General features: G+C 41.9%; 1 protein-coding gene across 4 annotated transcripts in view; it reads right to left on the reverse strand.

The window, feature by feature from the left end:
- Window positions 1-6,539: 6,539 nt before the first annotated feature.
- lingo3a (leucine rich repeat and Ig domain containing 3a) overlaps window positions 6,540-16,293 on the reverse strand; it is a 41,072-nt gene continuing 31,318 nt past the window's right edge. For 2 of the 4 annotated variants that reach the window (XM_020624260.1, XM_020624263.1), the window contains one exon: window positions 6,540-9,705. In XM_020624260.1, coding sequence (XP_020479916.1) covers window positions 7,812-9,644 — 1,833 coding nt within the window. In that variant the 5' untranslated portion in view covers window positions 9,645-9,705 and the 3' untranslated portion in view covers window positions 6,540-7,811. Of the gene's footprint in view, window positions 9,706-11,716; window positions 11,767-13,438; window positions 13,619-16,293 lie in introns of those variants that run through there. The other 2 variants (XM_020624261.1, XM_020624262.1) reach the window with 2 other exon arrangements.

The following is a 16,293-nucleotide window of genomic DNA, read 5'->3' on the forward strand; positions in this document are numbered from 1 at the left end:
GGGCAGACACAGCCATCTTCCTCCACACTGTGGCTAATGTGTGCTTGAATCATGCAAAATTCCAATAAGCCTGGAGCTAATGTTTAACATATTTTACATAAAAACATTAAAACAATGACATTAAAACATTGCAAATAAGGTCTTAATTTATTCCATTCTTTCACTACTGAAATCCTGCGTGGCTCACAACACAATCCATGACCCAGAAACAGCTGTAAACATCACCAGTTTATAATCACCAGCATGTATACTTTCCCAAAAGAGGAGGTGATAAAAGCTGTGTCACAATACACATTCCAAAAGTGAGTACAGCAACCTAGGGCAGACTTTAGTTTATGGAGCCTCAGAAGTAAAATAAATAAATAATATAACCAAAATGAAGCCAATCTAACCTCAGAGAACCTGAGAGTAAAACTACTGCACTGGGTTACACAAACAGTAGCCAGCTACTCTCTTCTATCTGGCGTCTGCGGCAGGTTCCTGGCTTTGTGCCAGGCAGGCAGCGCCAGACAGGAGGTGCCTGCAGAAGCAAGGCAGCAGATGACTGCTACCAGTGTTTTGATATATAACATTATTTCTCTTTATTGCAGTAACTTATAAGCTGCTGTGGCTGCGATTATTAAACATGACCAGTGAAGCTGTTGACAGCAAGTAAATAAAAGTGTCCATAAACTGGTCCGTTCTAAACTGGAGATCGGATTATCATGAGAGACATTTAATGACGTAGCACCCCATCCACTTTCTTATTAATACTGTAATTTCCTTTCCTGTCTGTTTATGTATGCCAGCTCCCACAGGACACTTAGAGGAGTTTAACCATTCCTAAGATAACCTACTAACAACACATACAATAGCATTTAAAATAATAGTCTCATCTTTGTAAATAAACTGTGCACAAGAACTGGTTAGGTATTTGAGCCAAAACGTTACAACATCATGCCCATATAATATATTAATGTATTTCCAATGAATTCCTCGTTTTTATATGTTGCAGCACGAAGTTAGCGCCCGCTTGTTACCGATGTACCACATACAGAGTGTATGCGTGCTAACCCCCATAAGCTAGGGCTAGCATGAAGTGGGCTTTTTAATTGTGCTAATTGTTAGCACGCTTAGACCCCAGCAGGTTAACTCTCGGCTAAAACCTATTTTGAAAAACTGCTTAGAAGTGTGAAGGGGAGAACAAGTGGCCACACCGGTTATGTTGGTGACTGGTCATGGTGGACCGTCATAAAACAACAAACAGTGAAGTAAGCTTGGTATTTGTTTGTTTCTCCATATCTAATAAACAACTGGACTGCTGGGGAGAAGAGCTACTTACATAAACGTAGTATTACCATGAACTGTGTGGTTTTACCTGACAATAGAGCTTCTCCAAGAGGGGGGTACAAGTTGGGAGGTGAGTTTCCCAAACTGCCAGTAGGCGTCAGAGGGGACCACACGTCTCTCTGTTGGCCTGATGTAGTCTCCTCCAATGGCACGAAGTTTGATGCCCTTTGCTGCTGAATATTGCTACAGTAACTTGGCACAGTAAGGAAGAACGGTCCATAATTCCTCCTGAACGTTGTGCAGGTCTAATCCACAGCAACAAGAAGCACTTGCTTGAAGTTGATTGCTGCCAAAGGTAGTTCAGCCGGTTATTAAAACACTTGCTTTACATTAGCTTTTTTCCACCATCACTTTGTATGTTTAATAGTTGTGTTAAAAAAAGACATGAAATATCATGACTGTTTATCAGCGTAGAAATATTGTTTTTGACACATCAGGCCAGCTTAGAAATATTGTTTTTGACACATCAGGCCAGATGCACTCCCTAAGGGCAGCATTGCCAAGAGCACTACCATAATATAAAGCCACGGTGCTTAGACAGTGTTGTTCCTTCAGTGTTGTATAGACTGATCCTTTGTGCCATGCACGTGATGCACTGCAACAGGTTTTTCACCTATTTTCAGCCAAAATGCAGAATCTTTGCTCCTTGTTTCAGCCTAATGTAAAATAATAGTCATTAACTCTACCAAATGTTATTTTTGCCCTGTTACTCACGTTAGAGCATGTACACACTATAGTAGGTTTTGAAGTCCTGATGCAAGGTCCAGCATTTTGTGACTCTATAAGAATGAAATATCTCTTTTACTCACCTCACCATCAAGAATCCAGTGTGGCAGTTTACTGTACATTGCCTGTCACCAGTCACCACTGAACCCTCTTGGTTGAAACTAATTACTCACAGAGTTCAGAAACCAAGACTAATCATTGGTTTATTGTTCTAAGTTGCAAATTCAAACAATGGCTGGCATGTCACATGAATCACTTTGATTTTTGTACATGTAAATCATAATGAGAATTAGGCAAACCTGGAGCCCCCAGTATCACCGAGGTGGAGCTGATGTAACACACAACTTTAAAATGTTTCACTTATTACTCACACAGACTCAAGGTCAAAAAGGTAAGAGCAAAGGTATAATCAGAATTGAAGGGTCTGAATTAATTATCAGCCAGTGTAATTACAAAGATTGCATTAAAACTGTATAAATTTCCCAACAAGTGACAGAGGAAATGTATCACCTGATCTCTCAGCAGACTGTGTGCTGATAAAATGAAGTGAACACATTCTGTGCAGGTGAATTTTTGCTCAGCAACTGCTAACCAGTAAAAACTCATGTAGACAACCACAGTTTCAACGGCATGGTAACACAAATTGCTACCCACATGTATAGACCTTAGCATACACATTGCATTACATCACTTCAATCACCCATCATTGTTCCTATCGTGTGGCTGGAAATAGATGTGGTGAAGCAGACACTGCATGTCTCTGTGTTAAAATGCATTCTGTTATTATTTCCTCTCTTAAATGACAGAGATGCTTGGTGGGGGGTTAGCACACTGCATTTTACCAGAAGAACCTCAAGTATTAAAAATAATTATGAATTTAATAAAATGTAGAGTAGACCAGTCTGAATAGTTAATACTGATATTTTGCAGTTTGATGCTGGTGATGCTGGTGTCGAGTGCTGGTTGATGACGCATATTTCAGTGGCTCATCTGATCACACACATTTTCAGAGCGATCACGCCCCTGCAGAGATGTCACAGTCAACTCGCACCCAGGAAGGCAGGAGTTTCAGGTGTATTACTTTGATACGGTATATACTTACGGCTAAAAACATTAAGTCACAAACAGTGATTTCTAAGAAAAAAAACAATCATTTCTCAGTTGTTTCACTTTCAAAAGAAGGTTGCTAAAGGTTTGACTGAAATGACAAATGTTAGAAGCTGGTGTTTTTCTCACCCCTCACAGGGAAGTAAAATCTAGAAATAGCAACAGTATAATACTTTTTGCTGTGCGGTAAACACATCTCAGCATGTGAATGCAAAGCTATTCTCATCTACTTACAAAATTTCTTTTGACTTTTAGAACTTGTTTTGATGAGCACACAGAAAATGAACAATATTAACCATCTTCTTAAAGTACATGCTGGATCTAGTGTATATCATTAACTAAAGTGAATCACTTCAACAGTGGTCTCTTATAGGTGGCAACCAAAGCAAAGCTATGAGCACTGTTTAGAAAATAACTTGCCCTCTGAGTCACTGAGTTGTGGACTACGTCAAAACAGCTTTCGGGAAAATTTTGTTCATATAATAATATTTCAGATATTTCCCACACTTTCTAAATATGTTAGACATTTTATAAGTGGTAAATGGGAGGAGGTCAAATCTTTCCTTGTAAGCACAGAGAGAGACATATTAAATGGAAAACTGAAATGCTACCACACAGGTGAACTGGATCATACAATTAAAAATTTAGATTCCCTCTGATACTGTATAGAAGTACCAAGAAAGCCCAAGGTGACAAGAAGGAAAAGCTAGCAACTCTTTAACAAAAGCAAACACATTTAAGAGAACACAGGCGCAAAAACCATACACACTGGTCTACAGAGATACAGAGCAAAGGTGATTTAATCATATGAGTCACTTGTTAACCATATTCTTGAGAAGTGGGGGAGTGCTAAATGGAAAACAATAAAAGAACGGTATAGATCTGACCACCACAGTGAAGGGCTTTGGTGGTTCTGTTATGCTTTGGGGAGACATTTTCCTGGCACAGTTTGGCTCCACTTGTATTCTGAGAGGAAGGATCTTGTACAAATCAATACAAAGTTACTCTGAGTGATCACTTTTATCCATCTAGACTGGTAGTACATTCAAATGGTCACTGAGTATGATGTGAATCATATGCTCTGGACTTCATGCTGACTTGAACATTTATGGGAGATTTTGAACAAATGTATTAAGGTGTGTTTTCTTAGAAGTATGATGTTCATTACTTTAATAGAGTTCCTGTGGCAGGGAGATCTGGAGATGATTGAGAGGTTTATGTGGGCTCTTCACCTTAGAAAGACAAACTGTAAATGTAAGAGTCAGTGGTTGTTAAAAAATAACCTTTATGCAAGAAAATGATTTCTCCAGTCATGTTTTAAGGCATATAAAAATATTCAGCTTCACTTAAAAGTCCATTTTCAGTGTGCACTGGAGGTTTAAGTACATAGACACTCCCCCGTCAGTAAATGATCAAGAAAACTGCCTTCTAGTGTCAAAGTAACACAGTGCAAGTCAAACATACAGTAACAATACATATCACAACATATTGTGATAAATTTAAACATTGGATAACAAACACCTTCTTGCGGCATGCTCTACTTCCTCTTTGAAGTGCGTTTATCTTTGACTTGATCAAGTACCAGTCAGATTAGTACAATGTGAATTCATTTACCCACTCAATAACATAGGACCTTAGTTTGTTTTAATGAGGCATTACAATTACAATTACTGATCACCGATTACAATTAATTACGTTATTAAAGCTAAATAGTTCAACAGTCAAGATCAAGAAAGGCTACAACAAACAAAATAACACGTCAAAGTGTGAATGCAAAACTATTTTTATCTGCTCACAAAACTTTATTTATTTTTGTAAGTCGTGCTTTATGCATGGCAAATGAACAGTAATGACTCTCTTCAAAGGCCATATGCAGTACATATATCATAAAAGTGAATCATGGCGAGGGCAGTCTCTTCCAAGCAGCAGTGTCTTCCTGTGTGGTGTAGACGTCACATCCATCCATCTGATTTAACCAGTGTTTTAAAATAAATATATGACAAACCCCTGGGACAACAAATCAAATAAATAAATAAAATTGCAACATAAAATCTCACAGTGACGGGGTCACAGGTGTGTCGTAGACTCTCAGTCAACTTCTTAGACAGCCACCATAAGAGTCAGAGACCAGACAACTGCTATGAAAATGGGACAGGGTACAAGACCTCATTATAGCAGATAATATGGCATGCTTATAAACAGTGTGCTTGATTTAAAAAAAAAACATACAATACAAAACACTCTAGCACATTTTCCAGACACAGTGGTTTTCATATTTACAGGATGAGTTCAGTAAAGGACAATTAAAAATGCAATTGGTTTACATTTTTAAAATACAGCTTAATTATGTGGAATAGGTCCATGAGAGCAGGTGTGTGAACAATAAATTAGGTCACATGGGTTGCTTTATTCTTTTTCCAAATTGTACTGTATGTTATAAGCTGCAAAAGTAATAGGGGTTCAGGGTTTGCTGTGTGAACAAATAAACTGTAACATAAAATACATTTTTCACATTCAGTACTACTGGATCCAGGCCAGTCCTCTATCACCTTTATGCCTGTATTTTTATAAATAGTGTAGAATCCAATACCATTTATAGCCAGTAGAGGGCAGCAGAAAACCACTGGTACAGTAGAAGTGCAGTAGTTCAAAGAGTAAGAACTGATTTCTGAACTGGTGGTACTGGTTTCCAGGGCTAGACTGACCAGATCAAGAGATGTGACTTAAGTCTTAATGTTATAGGCTCTTCACCTGCTTTCTCTCATCCTCCAGTGTCTCTCCGGTGACATTAGGAGAGAAACTGATTTCATGCCCCCAGTTTCTAGTTTTTAGTGTATAGTATAGAAACTACACAGATGTTGCACAGGGCCAAAAACTGAGACATTTGCATGGACACAATCTTTATGTGTTGTGACTATTCATTGTAAGGAACCAAATGACTGTATTGCATTATCTACAGAATTTGTATTTGTCAATATATAAATAAACATCTATGCTTGTTGTGTTAGGGAATACATGTATGTTGTCATGATAAAACACTTCATAATTTCTTGATTCCAAAAGAAAAAACAACATAATTCTTCAAAGTGAAATCACCATCCAATCCCTGTATACTTAAACTTTTACAAAATGCTGCACACCTTTCTTATGATGCATATGCATCCAGCCCTTAGTTGTTGCAGTGCCATTGCCTTACTAGAATACCTCCTCTGTGGCTCAGTTTCATCATAACCTTTGTTCCACAATTGCAAGGTCTTTATGACACTAGCATATTTCTCTGTATTTCTCAAACACATTAAATTCCTCATGAGAAGTCACTTAACTCTTTCTTTTGCTGGTCAGCCAAGCCTCTGCACAGATGCTCACACAGCCAAAAATAGGTAAGTGACCTGACACCTTTGTGAGTTTTTGTGCAAGCTCAGGGAGTGTGTCTTTACGGTATCTGATGACATGATATAGTGTGACTGTAAAACCTCTGTATATAACTGGACTGGATATCGCTGACTTGAAATGAAGGCTTTAACAGTAGAATTACAGTAGAACAGTACAACTTGATTGATCACAGTACTGTAAACAAACAAGAATTTCAAAATATATAATACATCTTGTACAGTATATTTCCTACCAATACATTATGATCTATTTAACTTTCAGATGAATGTACCCCACCAAATGTTTAATTTACAAATAAACAAACCACTTTCAAAATAAGCCAACTCTATACATACGTTAACCTTTATAGAGTATTTGCAGATCAAAAAGTCTTGTACAGTATGTAGTGGATAGACAACAATAGAAAACCTATCTAATAAGTGTGTGTCTGCATATATTGATTTGTCACCAGATAAATGTGCATGGCTCCTTTAATTGTAGCTTAACCTGCAGACTCCCTGTTTTGTTTTAAACAGCTTCGACCAACATAAAGAGAAGTAACTTCCTTCTACCAAAGCTTTCCACTGACAGTGATATTACATGGTGCTTTACAGTCAAATTGGCAGTGATGCAGAGTGTAGTCTCTTGGTGTCTAATGTAATGTATGTTCAAACACACCATCGGCAAAACAACCTCTATATTTATATCATAATTGTGCTCTAAAGACCTGACTGTAAATGAGTCTAAATACACAGCGTACCATATAGCTGGACCTATTCAAATACATACTGGCAAGGCCTTGGCATTCTTCGCCACCCTGTTATTATGTATTCATGAGTTTGGAGATAGAGTGTTTGAATCACCTCAGATGGAGCAGAGAGGTGAAGTCCTTTAAAGATGAAGATGACAGCACTCCTTGTAGGGATGGAGTTGGCAAGAGCTTTGCAGAGGTTAAAGACTGGGGGGGACACTAAGTGCTTCTGTTACTTGGTCTTTTAACAGTCTTAAAAATATTTTGAGACATTTTATGTATAAAGCAGATTTCCTCTGCACAATAATGTGGACACACAACAAAGAGCGGTAGAAATAGAGGCTAGTAAATCAGTACAGATTGACCTTTACCATACTTACAGTAGTTTTTAAATAACAAAACCTTATCTAAAATGTCCTATAAATAATTCCTTCTGATGTTTTGCGAGCCTAGATGTCCAATCCAGTGTTTTTATGTCTCTCTCTGTCCTAGCTTTTTTAAGACAGGGAAAACAAGACCCATATAATCAAATCATTTTCATGTTGAACTTGCGCGTCCCACCCTGTCTGCTACTGGCAGCAGGTCCATCCACTTTTCTGAAGGAATATTCTACCGAAAAGTTATTCTTGTGCTGCCCTCTCCCTCGACTCCACACAAAAAGCAGAATGAAACAGAACAGGACCACACCCAGGAACATGATGCAGCCCATAGCCGTGGATATGAGGATGGTCTTCAGGTCCAGAGTAAACTTCAAGAAGACTCTCGTATCATTCAGATTTGTGTCATTAAGGTCTCCAGCGTAGTAGGTACGGTTGCCCGTGAGGGCTGCATCTAGCGGTAGACCACTAACAGTAAGTGTGGCAAAGTACGTGTCATTTCCACCAGCGTTGCTGGCTATGCAGATGTAAGTTCCGCTATCAGTTACCTGGGCATACCGTATCTCCAATGTGCCTTCTGGTAACACAGTTAGCCGGCCACTGCTCTTTGTGGTGATGCGGCGACGCTGCGGAGAGATCCAGAATATCACTGGTGTTGGCTCACCCTCTGCTCTACAAATGAAAGATACTACCTGTCCCTCACGGGCCGATACCTGCTGCAGTTTCCTGTTGTGAATTTTGGGCTTCTGACAAGTAAAGTGGTCAAAAAGAGCTGAGTCAGAGAAAGCAATAAGAGCCCGTCCTTGCACCTCAACAGGCGTCATACACACTGGGGAAGCACCATCAAAATTGAGGGTCTTCCTGCGCTGAAGGATCCAGAGCAAGCGGCAGTCACAAGCCAGAGGGTTCCCATCCAAACGCAGTGTCTCCAGTGTGTTGACAGACTGAAAGGCTCCCTCTTCCAGTGTCACCAGGCTGTTAGTAGAAAAGTTAAGAAGGTGGATTTGCCTTAGACCACCTAGAGCATATGGCTGCACCACTATGAGGTTAGTGTTGACTAGATGCAGCTCCTTCAGCTTAATGAGGTCCCGCAATGCCCACGACTCCAGCACAGAGATAGGGTTGTAGGAGAGATTGAGGCTGGTGAGGTGAGCCAGACTGCGCAGGGCAGAGGTCGGCACAGAGGTGATGTTGGTGTGTGTAATAGACAGCCAAGATAAATTAAGACCCTGGAGGCTGTGAGGGGAAATGTGCTGCAAAAAGGGCCAGTGATCGATCTCCAGGCCCCTCAGGTTTCCCAGCTTACGAAAGTTCTGGTCCTCTAAGGTGGAGATACTGAGGTAGCGAAGTCGCAGAGTCACCAGGTTATGCAGGTAAGACAAAGACTGGCTGGACACAGAAGTCAGGTTGCATCTCTCAATAGTTAGTTCTCTCAGCGCCACTAAACCAAGAAATGCTTTGTTGGAGATATAAACCAGATCATTGTCTCCAACTTCCAGGTTTTGTAGACTTTTAAGGTCTTGGAAAGTAAAGTCCAAAAGAATTACAATCTTATTCCCACTGAGGTCCAGTGAGGTTAGGTTGGAGAGATGTGAGAAAGCCCCCATGGGGACCAGTTTCAGTTGGTTACCCCTCAGTGAAAGCGACTGCAAGTTCTGGAGACTAGAAAAGGAATTTGGTTCCAGGACACTGATCATGTTCTCACTCAGGTCCAGCTTTTCAAGATGTGAATATAGAAGCAGGTCACCATGTTCTACCCAGCGAAGTTTATTCCCACTTAGATCAAGGATCTTGGTGTCTAGTGGGATGCCTTCTGGCAGGACAGACAAGCGTTTACCACAACAGGACACAGTCTTGAGCTTTGCAATGCACTCGCAACGTTGAGGACATCCTTGACTGTGGGTGAGTGACACCATAATCATCTGTAGCAAGAACAGGAAAGGCAGGAAGCAGCCTACACCCTGGCCCAGTCTCGGCCCCATGGCCCTTCTTTCTTCTGCTTCTTCCTCCTCCTGTCTGGGGTTGAATCACTGGGCCAGACACCTTAGAGTGAAGAAGGGAAAAGAAGAATGAGATAAAGAAAAGGAAAGAAGGAGAGTGGATGGGGGCAGAATGAATAAGAGAGAAAGAGAGGCAAAAAAACAAATAGTGAGACAAATGAATCTGACTCAATTCCCCTTCAACAGCAGCGATCAAACACTCTAAATGAGTGGAATTACAATTACAAACTCTAATTGACCCAGCACAGCAACAAAATTAACACTGGAGCTTCATGCTAATTCTCAAAGGACTGGGTCTGCATTGAGCTGAAACTGTTTGGTTTGGTCCAGTGTGCCTTGCAAGCACTTAGTTTTTAAAGTCTTATACAACACAAAATCCCTTAATAGCTATGAGTCAGTTTTATATCAGGTGGTTGTTTGGCTCTCTAGATATTTCATATATTGTAAATGGAAACGGGAAAATGTTAATTATATTCATAATACCTAAGAAAACTATTGCAGGCACTTAGAAGATTTTAACCACAAATGGCACCACAGAATTCTCTCACGTGACCCGCTATATAGTGTGAGGAAGCAGAATACTAATAATAATAGACTTAATGCTCTGTAGAATAATATATCAGCATGTTAAAAAAACTAGTGAACAATCCAGTCAACAGGCATATATCAGTCAACAGTCAACACTATATCTGGCCATTAGTGTGTCAGAGTAAATGCCTGACAAGGTCACTCACCACAGCAGAAGGCTATGACTCAGTGCATCATAAGTCTATCACATCCTCTGTGTAAGTCTCTGAGGCATGAGGCTTACCATGAAAGAAGCTTGCCTAGCCTGACCTGCCTATGGGTTTCATATGACACACACAGATATATACACACACACACACGCACAATCCCCTCTCTCTACACTGCTCTGTCTGCTGGTGGATGTTGTCAGCAGAGCGGTAATCCTTTATAAACCCGCAGTAAAATACCAGCTGGTGGGATGGAAAGTAACTTCGGAAATATCTTCCATAACAGCATAATAGCTGAATGCTGAGGCTGACAGTCTGTTAAAACATGTTGACAAGCCACGACTCACTGGTTCACACATCAGGAGGTCCCCAAACCACAATCTGTGCTGGTTATGTCACTAAAACTATCTGGAAAAAGGTGTTCACTGATACAATCATCCCTAAAACACACTGGACACATATCACAAGAAACTGCATCTTTTGCCACTACCCATTTGGAACAGTAGACACATCCATAACTAATAGTGCTAAAAAGAGCAAAGGGTACTGGGTGCTAATGTTTACAATGTTAAAGAAAGACCAGAATCTACAATATGCCATGACATACACATAACCATGCATCAAACCCCCATAACCATAAGGGTGCCACATGTTAGGAGACATTTGGCATTTGGAGGAGGACTAATACTGTTAAAAGGTTTTAATTTCCCACCTGCTACTATAGCAGATGACTTAATAACTCTCTCAGTGTCCCTCACCTCTACACATGTTCTAATTTACAATTCACCATGGTTCAGAGATGAATATTCTCATTAGCCAATCTGCCACTGAATAAACTGAAAATGCCAGTAGAGCTGTCTGATATCAGACAGGCTTAAAATGAGCAGAACATTGTTGAAAGTCATTTAAAGCTATAAAAAATGAAAATTTCAGATGTTACATCCCATTAGTAGTATCAAAAAAGACACTGCAGTAGAGAGCTGCTGTATTAGCATGCTGCTAATACCCCACACATCTACATGTGTCAGACAGACTGTACTCGTCTGACATGTAGCCCACAGTCAGACTCAAATTTTCTGCCATTCACTCTGGTTTAACAAGGATCAGTAGACAAAAAAATCAAAAGTCTTTTCTGCACTCACAAGAGGTGCCTGGATTTTAGTTAAGGCTTCATGACTGAGAACACATGGCAGCTGTTCTGGATGCCTCATTTCACCTTGAACATATCCCAAATTAAAGGATAAGACTGGTCATTTCCAATAGTATTTTCAGCAATCTCCAAACAGAGACTAAAATCTATAATTAATTGTCTCTACTCACAGTTAATGTCTGCCAGCTGCCAGGCCTGGGTTAGCTTGTTCATCTGTGCCATAGACCTCCATTGTTGTTCAAAAACTATTAAAAAAAAAGTAAAGAAAAAACACTGCACTGGGTGACACGTTTTTTCATTATGAAACCCCAGATCTAACTATGATGCACCCAAGCCTTAGGGTGGCCATAATTTCCTGAAGTTAACACGAATCAGAGTAGACTCTACGTGTGAGATCATGCACAAGCTCTATGCTTTGTTTACATTCCACTAGCTCCTCATGTTCGGGTCTGGGGTTTGCTGATGAAGAAACATGTCACCCAGTGGAGCGGTGTCCCCAAGTGATTAATTTTTAATTGTTTTTGAATAGCCACAGAGGTCTATGACACATGAACAAGCTTATCCAGGACTGACAGACATTAACTGTGAGTAGAGAGAATTCATTGTCAGTTTTAGTTTCTGTATGGGGAAATTTGAAAATACTATTAATAGAGGCATCTTGTAGCCGTGTGGTTACAGCACAGTGCACCATATACCTCAGGCAGTATGCTGCGGCATGATGGGTGGTGGGTTCTGACTGCTGATAATTGTCACAGGGCTCTCTTTCTATCTGCTGCTTCCTCTCACTGATTACTATTAAAAAAGGCTAATAAGCCTGAAAAAAATAACTGAATACATCTGTAGCAAAAAAAAAACTGGCCAAAAAGCCCTACTCTCCAAGTATAATAAAATCAAGAAGATGGAAAGTAAAGTGGTTTGCATTTAACAAACAGAGCTGCACATTAACACCACAGTCTAAACCACTTTTCTTTACTCACTGGTCCATTTAGCTCAAAGGATTTAATCTGCAAACATTCAGCATGAACATCCCATTATGTGTTCATGGAATTCCGGGTAATTTTATACTGTATGTTGGTGGCACATGTCCACAGCAGGGTTATTAATTTCATATTTATTTTGTATAAGCTGTGTGCATGCAATTTAGGACACTGTCACATCTGAAAAGATGGCACATGAAATAATATCTGCAAGAACTACTTTTATTTAATAACATGCAGGGTTAGACTGAGTTAGATAGACAAAAAAATGATATGTGAACCTTACTTTAAATGGCAGCACTATGCGCATGCTTTCAAAGATTTCAATTATCCACCTTGCTATGCACACACTGGTCTTAAATTTTATCCACATCGACATGACCTAGGGACACATAGCCTCCATTAAAACAGCTGCAATTCAACTGCTTCTGCAAAAGTTTAAGACTTTACTTCTGTTTCACTCACTTTGCACCTGCTGTTTAGAGAAGAAACCACAAACTTCCTCTCTACTGACTCTCTACACATTTAAAAATGTCTCCAATTTCAATGTCAGTATCTGGTAGTAGTCACTCTCTAATAAGCCCAGAGGACCCGACCAGCTGATTCTCCACGGTCAATAGCAGGTGGACGGAGCAGTGTGCACCATCCACTCTGCTGCACTAGAAGCTACTGTTACCTGGTAGTAAGCTGCAGTGGGAGATGACTGACAGTGTCACATCACTTTGTGTCAGGGTCGGCGTGTAAAGCTGCCGATGATGTCACGGGGTGAACTCAATTATAGAGCCAGATGAGGATAAGTAAAACACTGTCTCTTTAATAAGAGGACTGGTAACAAAATGATACAGAAAACTACATAAACTCGAAACACACTCTCAGGTCGATAATACCGTCCAAGGTCAGAGCCAGCAAACTTACACAGCCGAGGGATCCACAAATGAGAGTTCAGAGAGGGGGGTCCGATAGTCAATACACAGAAAAACACGAGCAGAAACCAAGGGCTAGGCAAAACTCGGTGGTTCATCAGTAATCCAGGGTCAGAGCTGGAATCACAGGAACAGGTAAAATGCTGGAAAGTCTGAACAAGAGTTAGAACTCTCTGGCAGCTTCCCAGAGGGTGAGAAGCTGCCTATATGCTAGTGTAACCAGGTGTGATTAATGAGAAGCAGGTGAAACCAATCTGGATGATGAGAAAAAGTTCCCGGGAGTCAGGGTGAGCTGGGGATAAGAAGTACAGTAGTATCAAAATAAAAACATGAGACAGGAAGCAAACGAGACAGAATCATGACAGTACCCTACCACAAGAATGGCTCCCAGACATCCAAACAAAAACCAAAACCAGAAGAAGACCAAGCAGGGAGGGAGGCGGGGGCCAGGAAGGAGGGCATGAAGAAAAAAAAGAAAACCCAAAAGACAAAACCAGCGGGAGGATGACCCGGTGCCTGACAGGAGTTCAGAGAGACTGCTCGGGAGGCCGGCTACGGGACAAGGCAGGAGATCTGAAAGGCTGCACGGGAGGGCGGCAGCAGGACCAGGCTGGGGAGCGGAGAGTTCGTTTGGGAGGACGACCTCGGAACCAGGCTGCAGAGCTGAGATGCCGTTCAGGAGGACGGCCACGAGACCTGGCAGAAGGCCTCTCAGGAGGACGGCCACAGGACCAAGCAGGAGACCGCCAGTCTGGAAGTTGTCTTCGGTGCCGGACAGAAAACCAGGGACGTGGCCTCAGAGGCAGGATCAGTGATGATCCACCAGACTGGACAGCAGTTCAGGTGACTTCGGCCTCCATGGGAACAGGAACAGGCTTGAAGGCAGCGTCGGCTCGCCGGCTGACCCGCTGGGGAACTGGGAGAAGTGGGGCGCCGTCACTGTCGGCGAATCCCTCTGGCCCTATGACACCTGAGGCTCCGACACATGTGCAGTAGCTCATAAAGCAATTGTTTCAAAACACTGTGCTGAGGTGTGTTTTGGTCATGTGACTAGTGACATTTGAATCGCTTGAGTGACGTCCAAAGCAGTTGGGTTTGTTGGACGTCAGGTGAATCAGCTGATTGGTTCGCCTTGTCATGTGAATCACTTTGGATCGAGTGTGTTCAGAGATAGGATATCCCTATTTAGTGCCGTTCCGTTGAATCTCTCTTTGGTTGGCTAGTGGTTAAGGCGCAGCGCTTTCGCCACGCCGCCCCAGATTCGAATCCACGTTGCGTCTGGAAGGGCATCCGGCGTAAAACATGTGCTAAATATCAACATGTGAATCATCACACTGACAATTCGCATGTTGTATATGTTTGCATATTGTATTGACAACATTGTGCCCACCATACAAGTCAGGAATTTCCCCAACCAGAAGCCCTGGATAAACAGTCAGGTACGCCACATGCTGCGTGCTCACTCTCATGCATTCAGATCAGGCAATGAGACAGAGTACAAAGCTGCGAAGTACAGACTGAGGAAAGCCATCACAGCAGCCAAGAGGCAGTACAGAGAGAAGCTGAATGGCTTCTATTCTATTGCTGACTCCGGATAAATGTGACAAGGCCTGCAGCACATCACAGACTACAGGACCACCACCAGCATCATCAGCTCCACAAACAGCCTGCCAGATGACCTCAACCCCTTCTACCCCCGCTTTGAGACCTCCAGCCACAGCACAGAGAGGAGGCACACACACATCGAGACCACCCAACCCCCCAACTTCCCTCCACTAAGTGTCTCACCAGGCCAGTCCTGAGGAAGATCAACCCCCACAAAGCAGCAGGAAAGGACAACATCCCTGGGAGGGCTCTCAGGGTATGTGCCAGCAAGCTGGCTGATGTTCTCACCACCATCTTCAATCTCTCCTTCAGCCGAAGCATCGTTCCCACCTGCTTTAAGACCACAACCATTGTCCCCCTTCCCAAGAAGAGCCCGGTCACCTGCCTGAACGACTACAGGCTGGTGGCACTCACCCCAATCATTATGAAGTGTTTTGAGAGAGTGGTGCCTTCAACACACATATCCCCCACAAACTCACCCACAAACTGTCCACACTGGATTTGCACCCCACCCTCTGTGACTGGCTCCTGGATTTTCTGACTGGCAGGCCCCAGACTGTCAGGATTGGCAATAGGACTTCGGCCAGCATTATCACGAACATCGGCACCCCACAGGGATGTATCCTCAGTCCCAACAGGATATTATTTACTATGGGATACCAGCTCTCAGGTCACATCTGGTTTTTCTCTCTCACAAGGGCATGCAAAGGTTTACGACCATGTGATATACATCTAGTAATGGATTACAAGGTAAATAACCACTAAAAGGGTACTATCATAAAAATGCCAATAAAGATTACCAGGACCCCACTGCCCTCTCTGCAGAGCATTTACCACTAAAAGGGTGTGTAGGAAAGCTGCCTTCATCTTCAAGGATCCCGCCCACCCCCAGCAAGGACTGTTCATACCCCTACCCTCCGGTCGGAGGCTCAGAAGTGTGAAATGCAGGATTTCTAGACTGAAAAACTCTTTCTATCCTTCTGCCATCAGACTCCTAAACAGCTGACTCAGGATCTACCCCATGTAATTCCATCTGTACCATTTACATACTCATTTTGCACATGCATAATTGCACTCATTGCTGAGTATTTACACTCCACGGCTCCCACGTAGCATATATTCTCTCTGCATTATATTGTGTTCTTGTAGTATTTTTTATTTGCTTCCTTCACTTGCTTCTTTAAAGCTCCTTAGATTTGTGTTACTGCCCATTTAGATTTGTGTTATTGCTCATCTACTTTA

This window comes from Monopterus albus, unplaced genomic scaffold (assembly GCF_001952655.1).
Source record: "Monopterus albus unplaced genomic scaffold, M_albus_1.0 scaffold323.1, whole genome shotgun sequence".
NCBI classification, from domain to species: domain Eukaryota; kingdom Metazoa; phylum Chordata; class Actinopteri; order Synbranchiformes; family Synbranchidae; genus Monopterus; species Monopterus albus.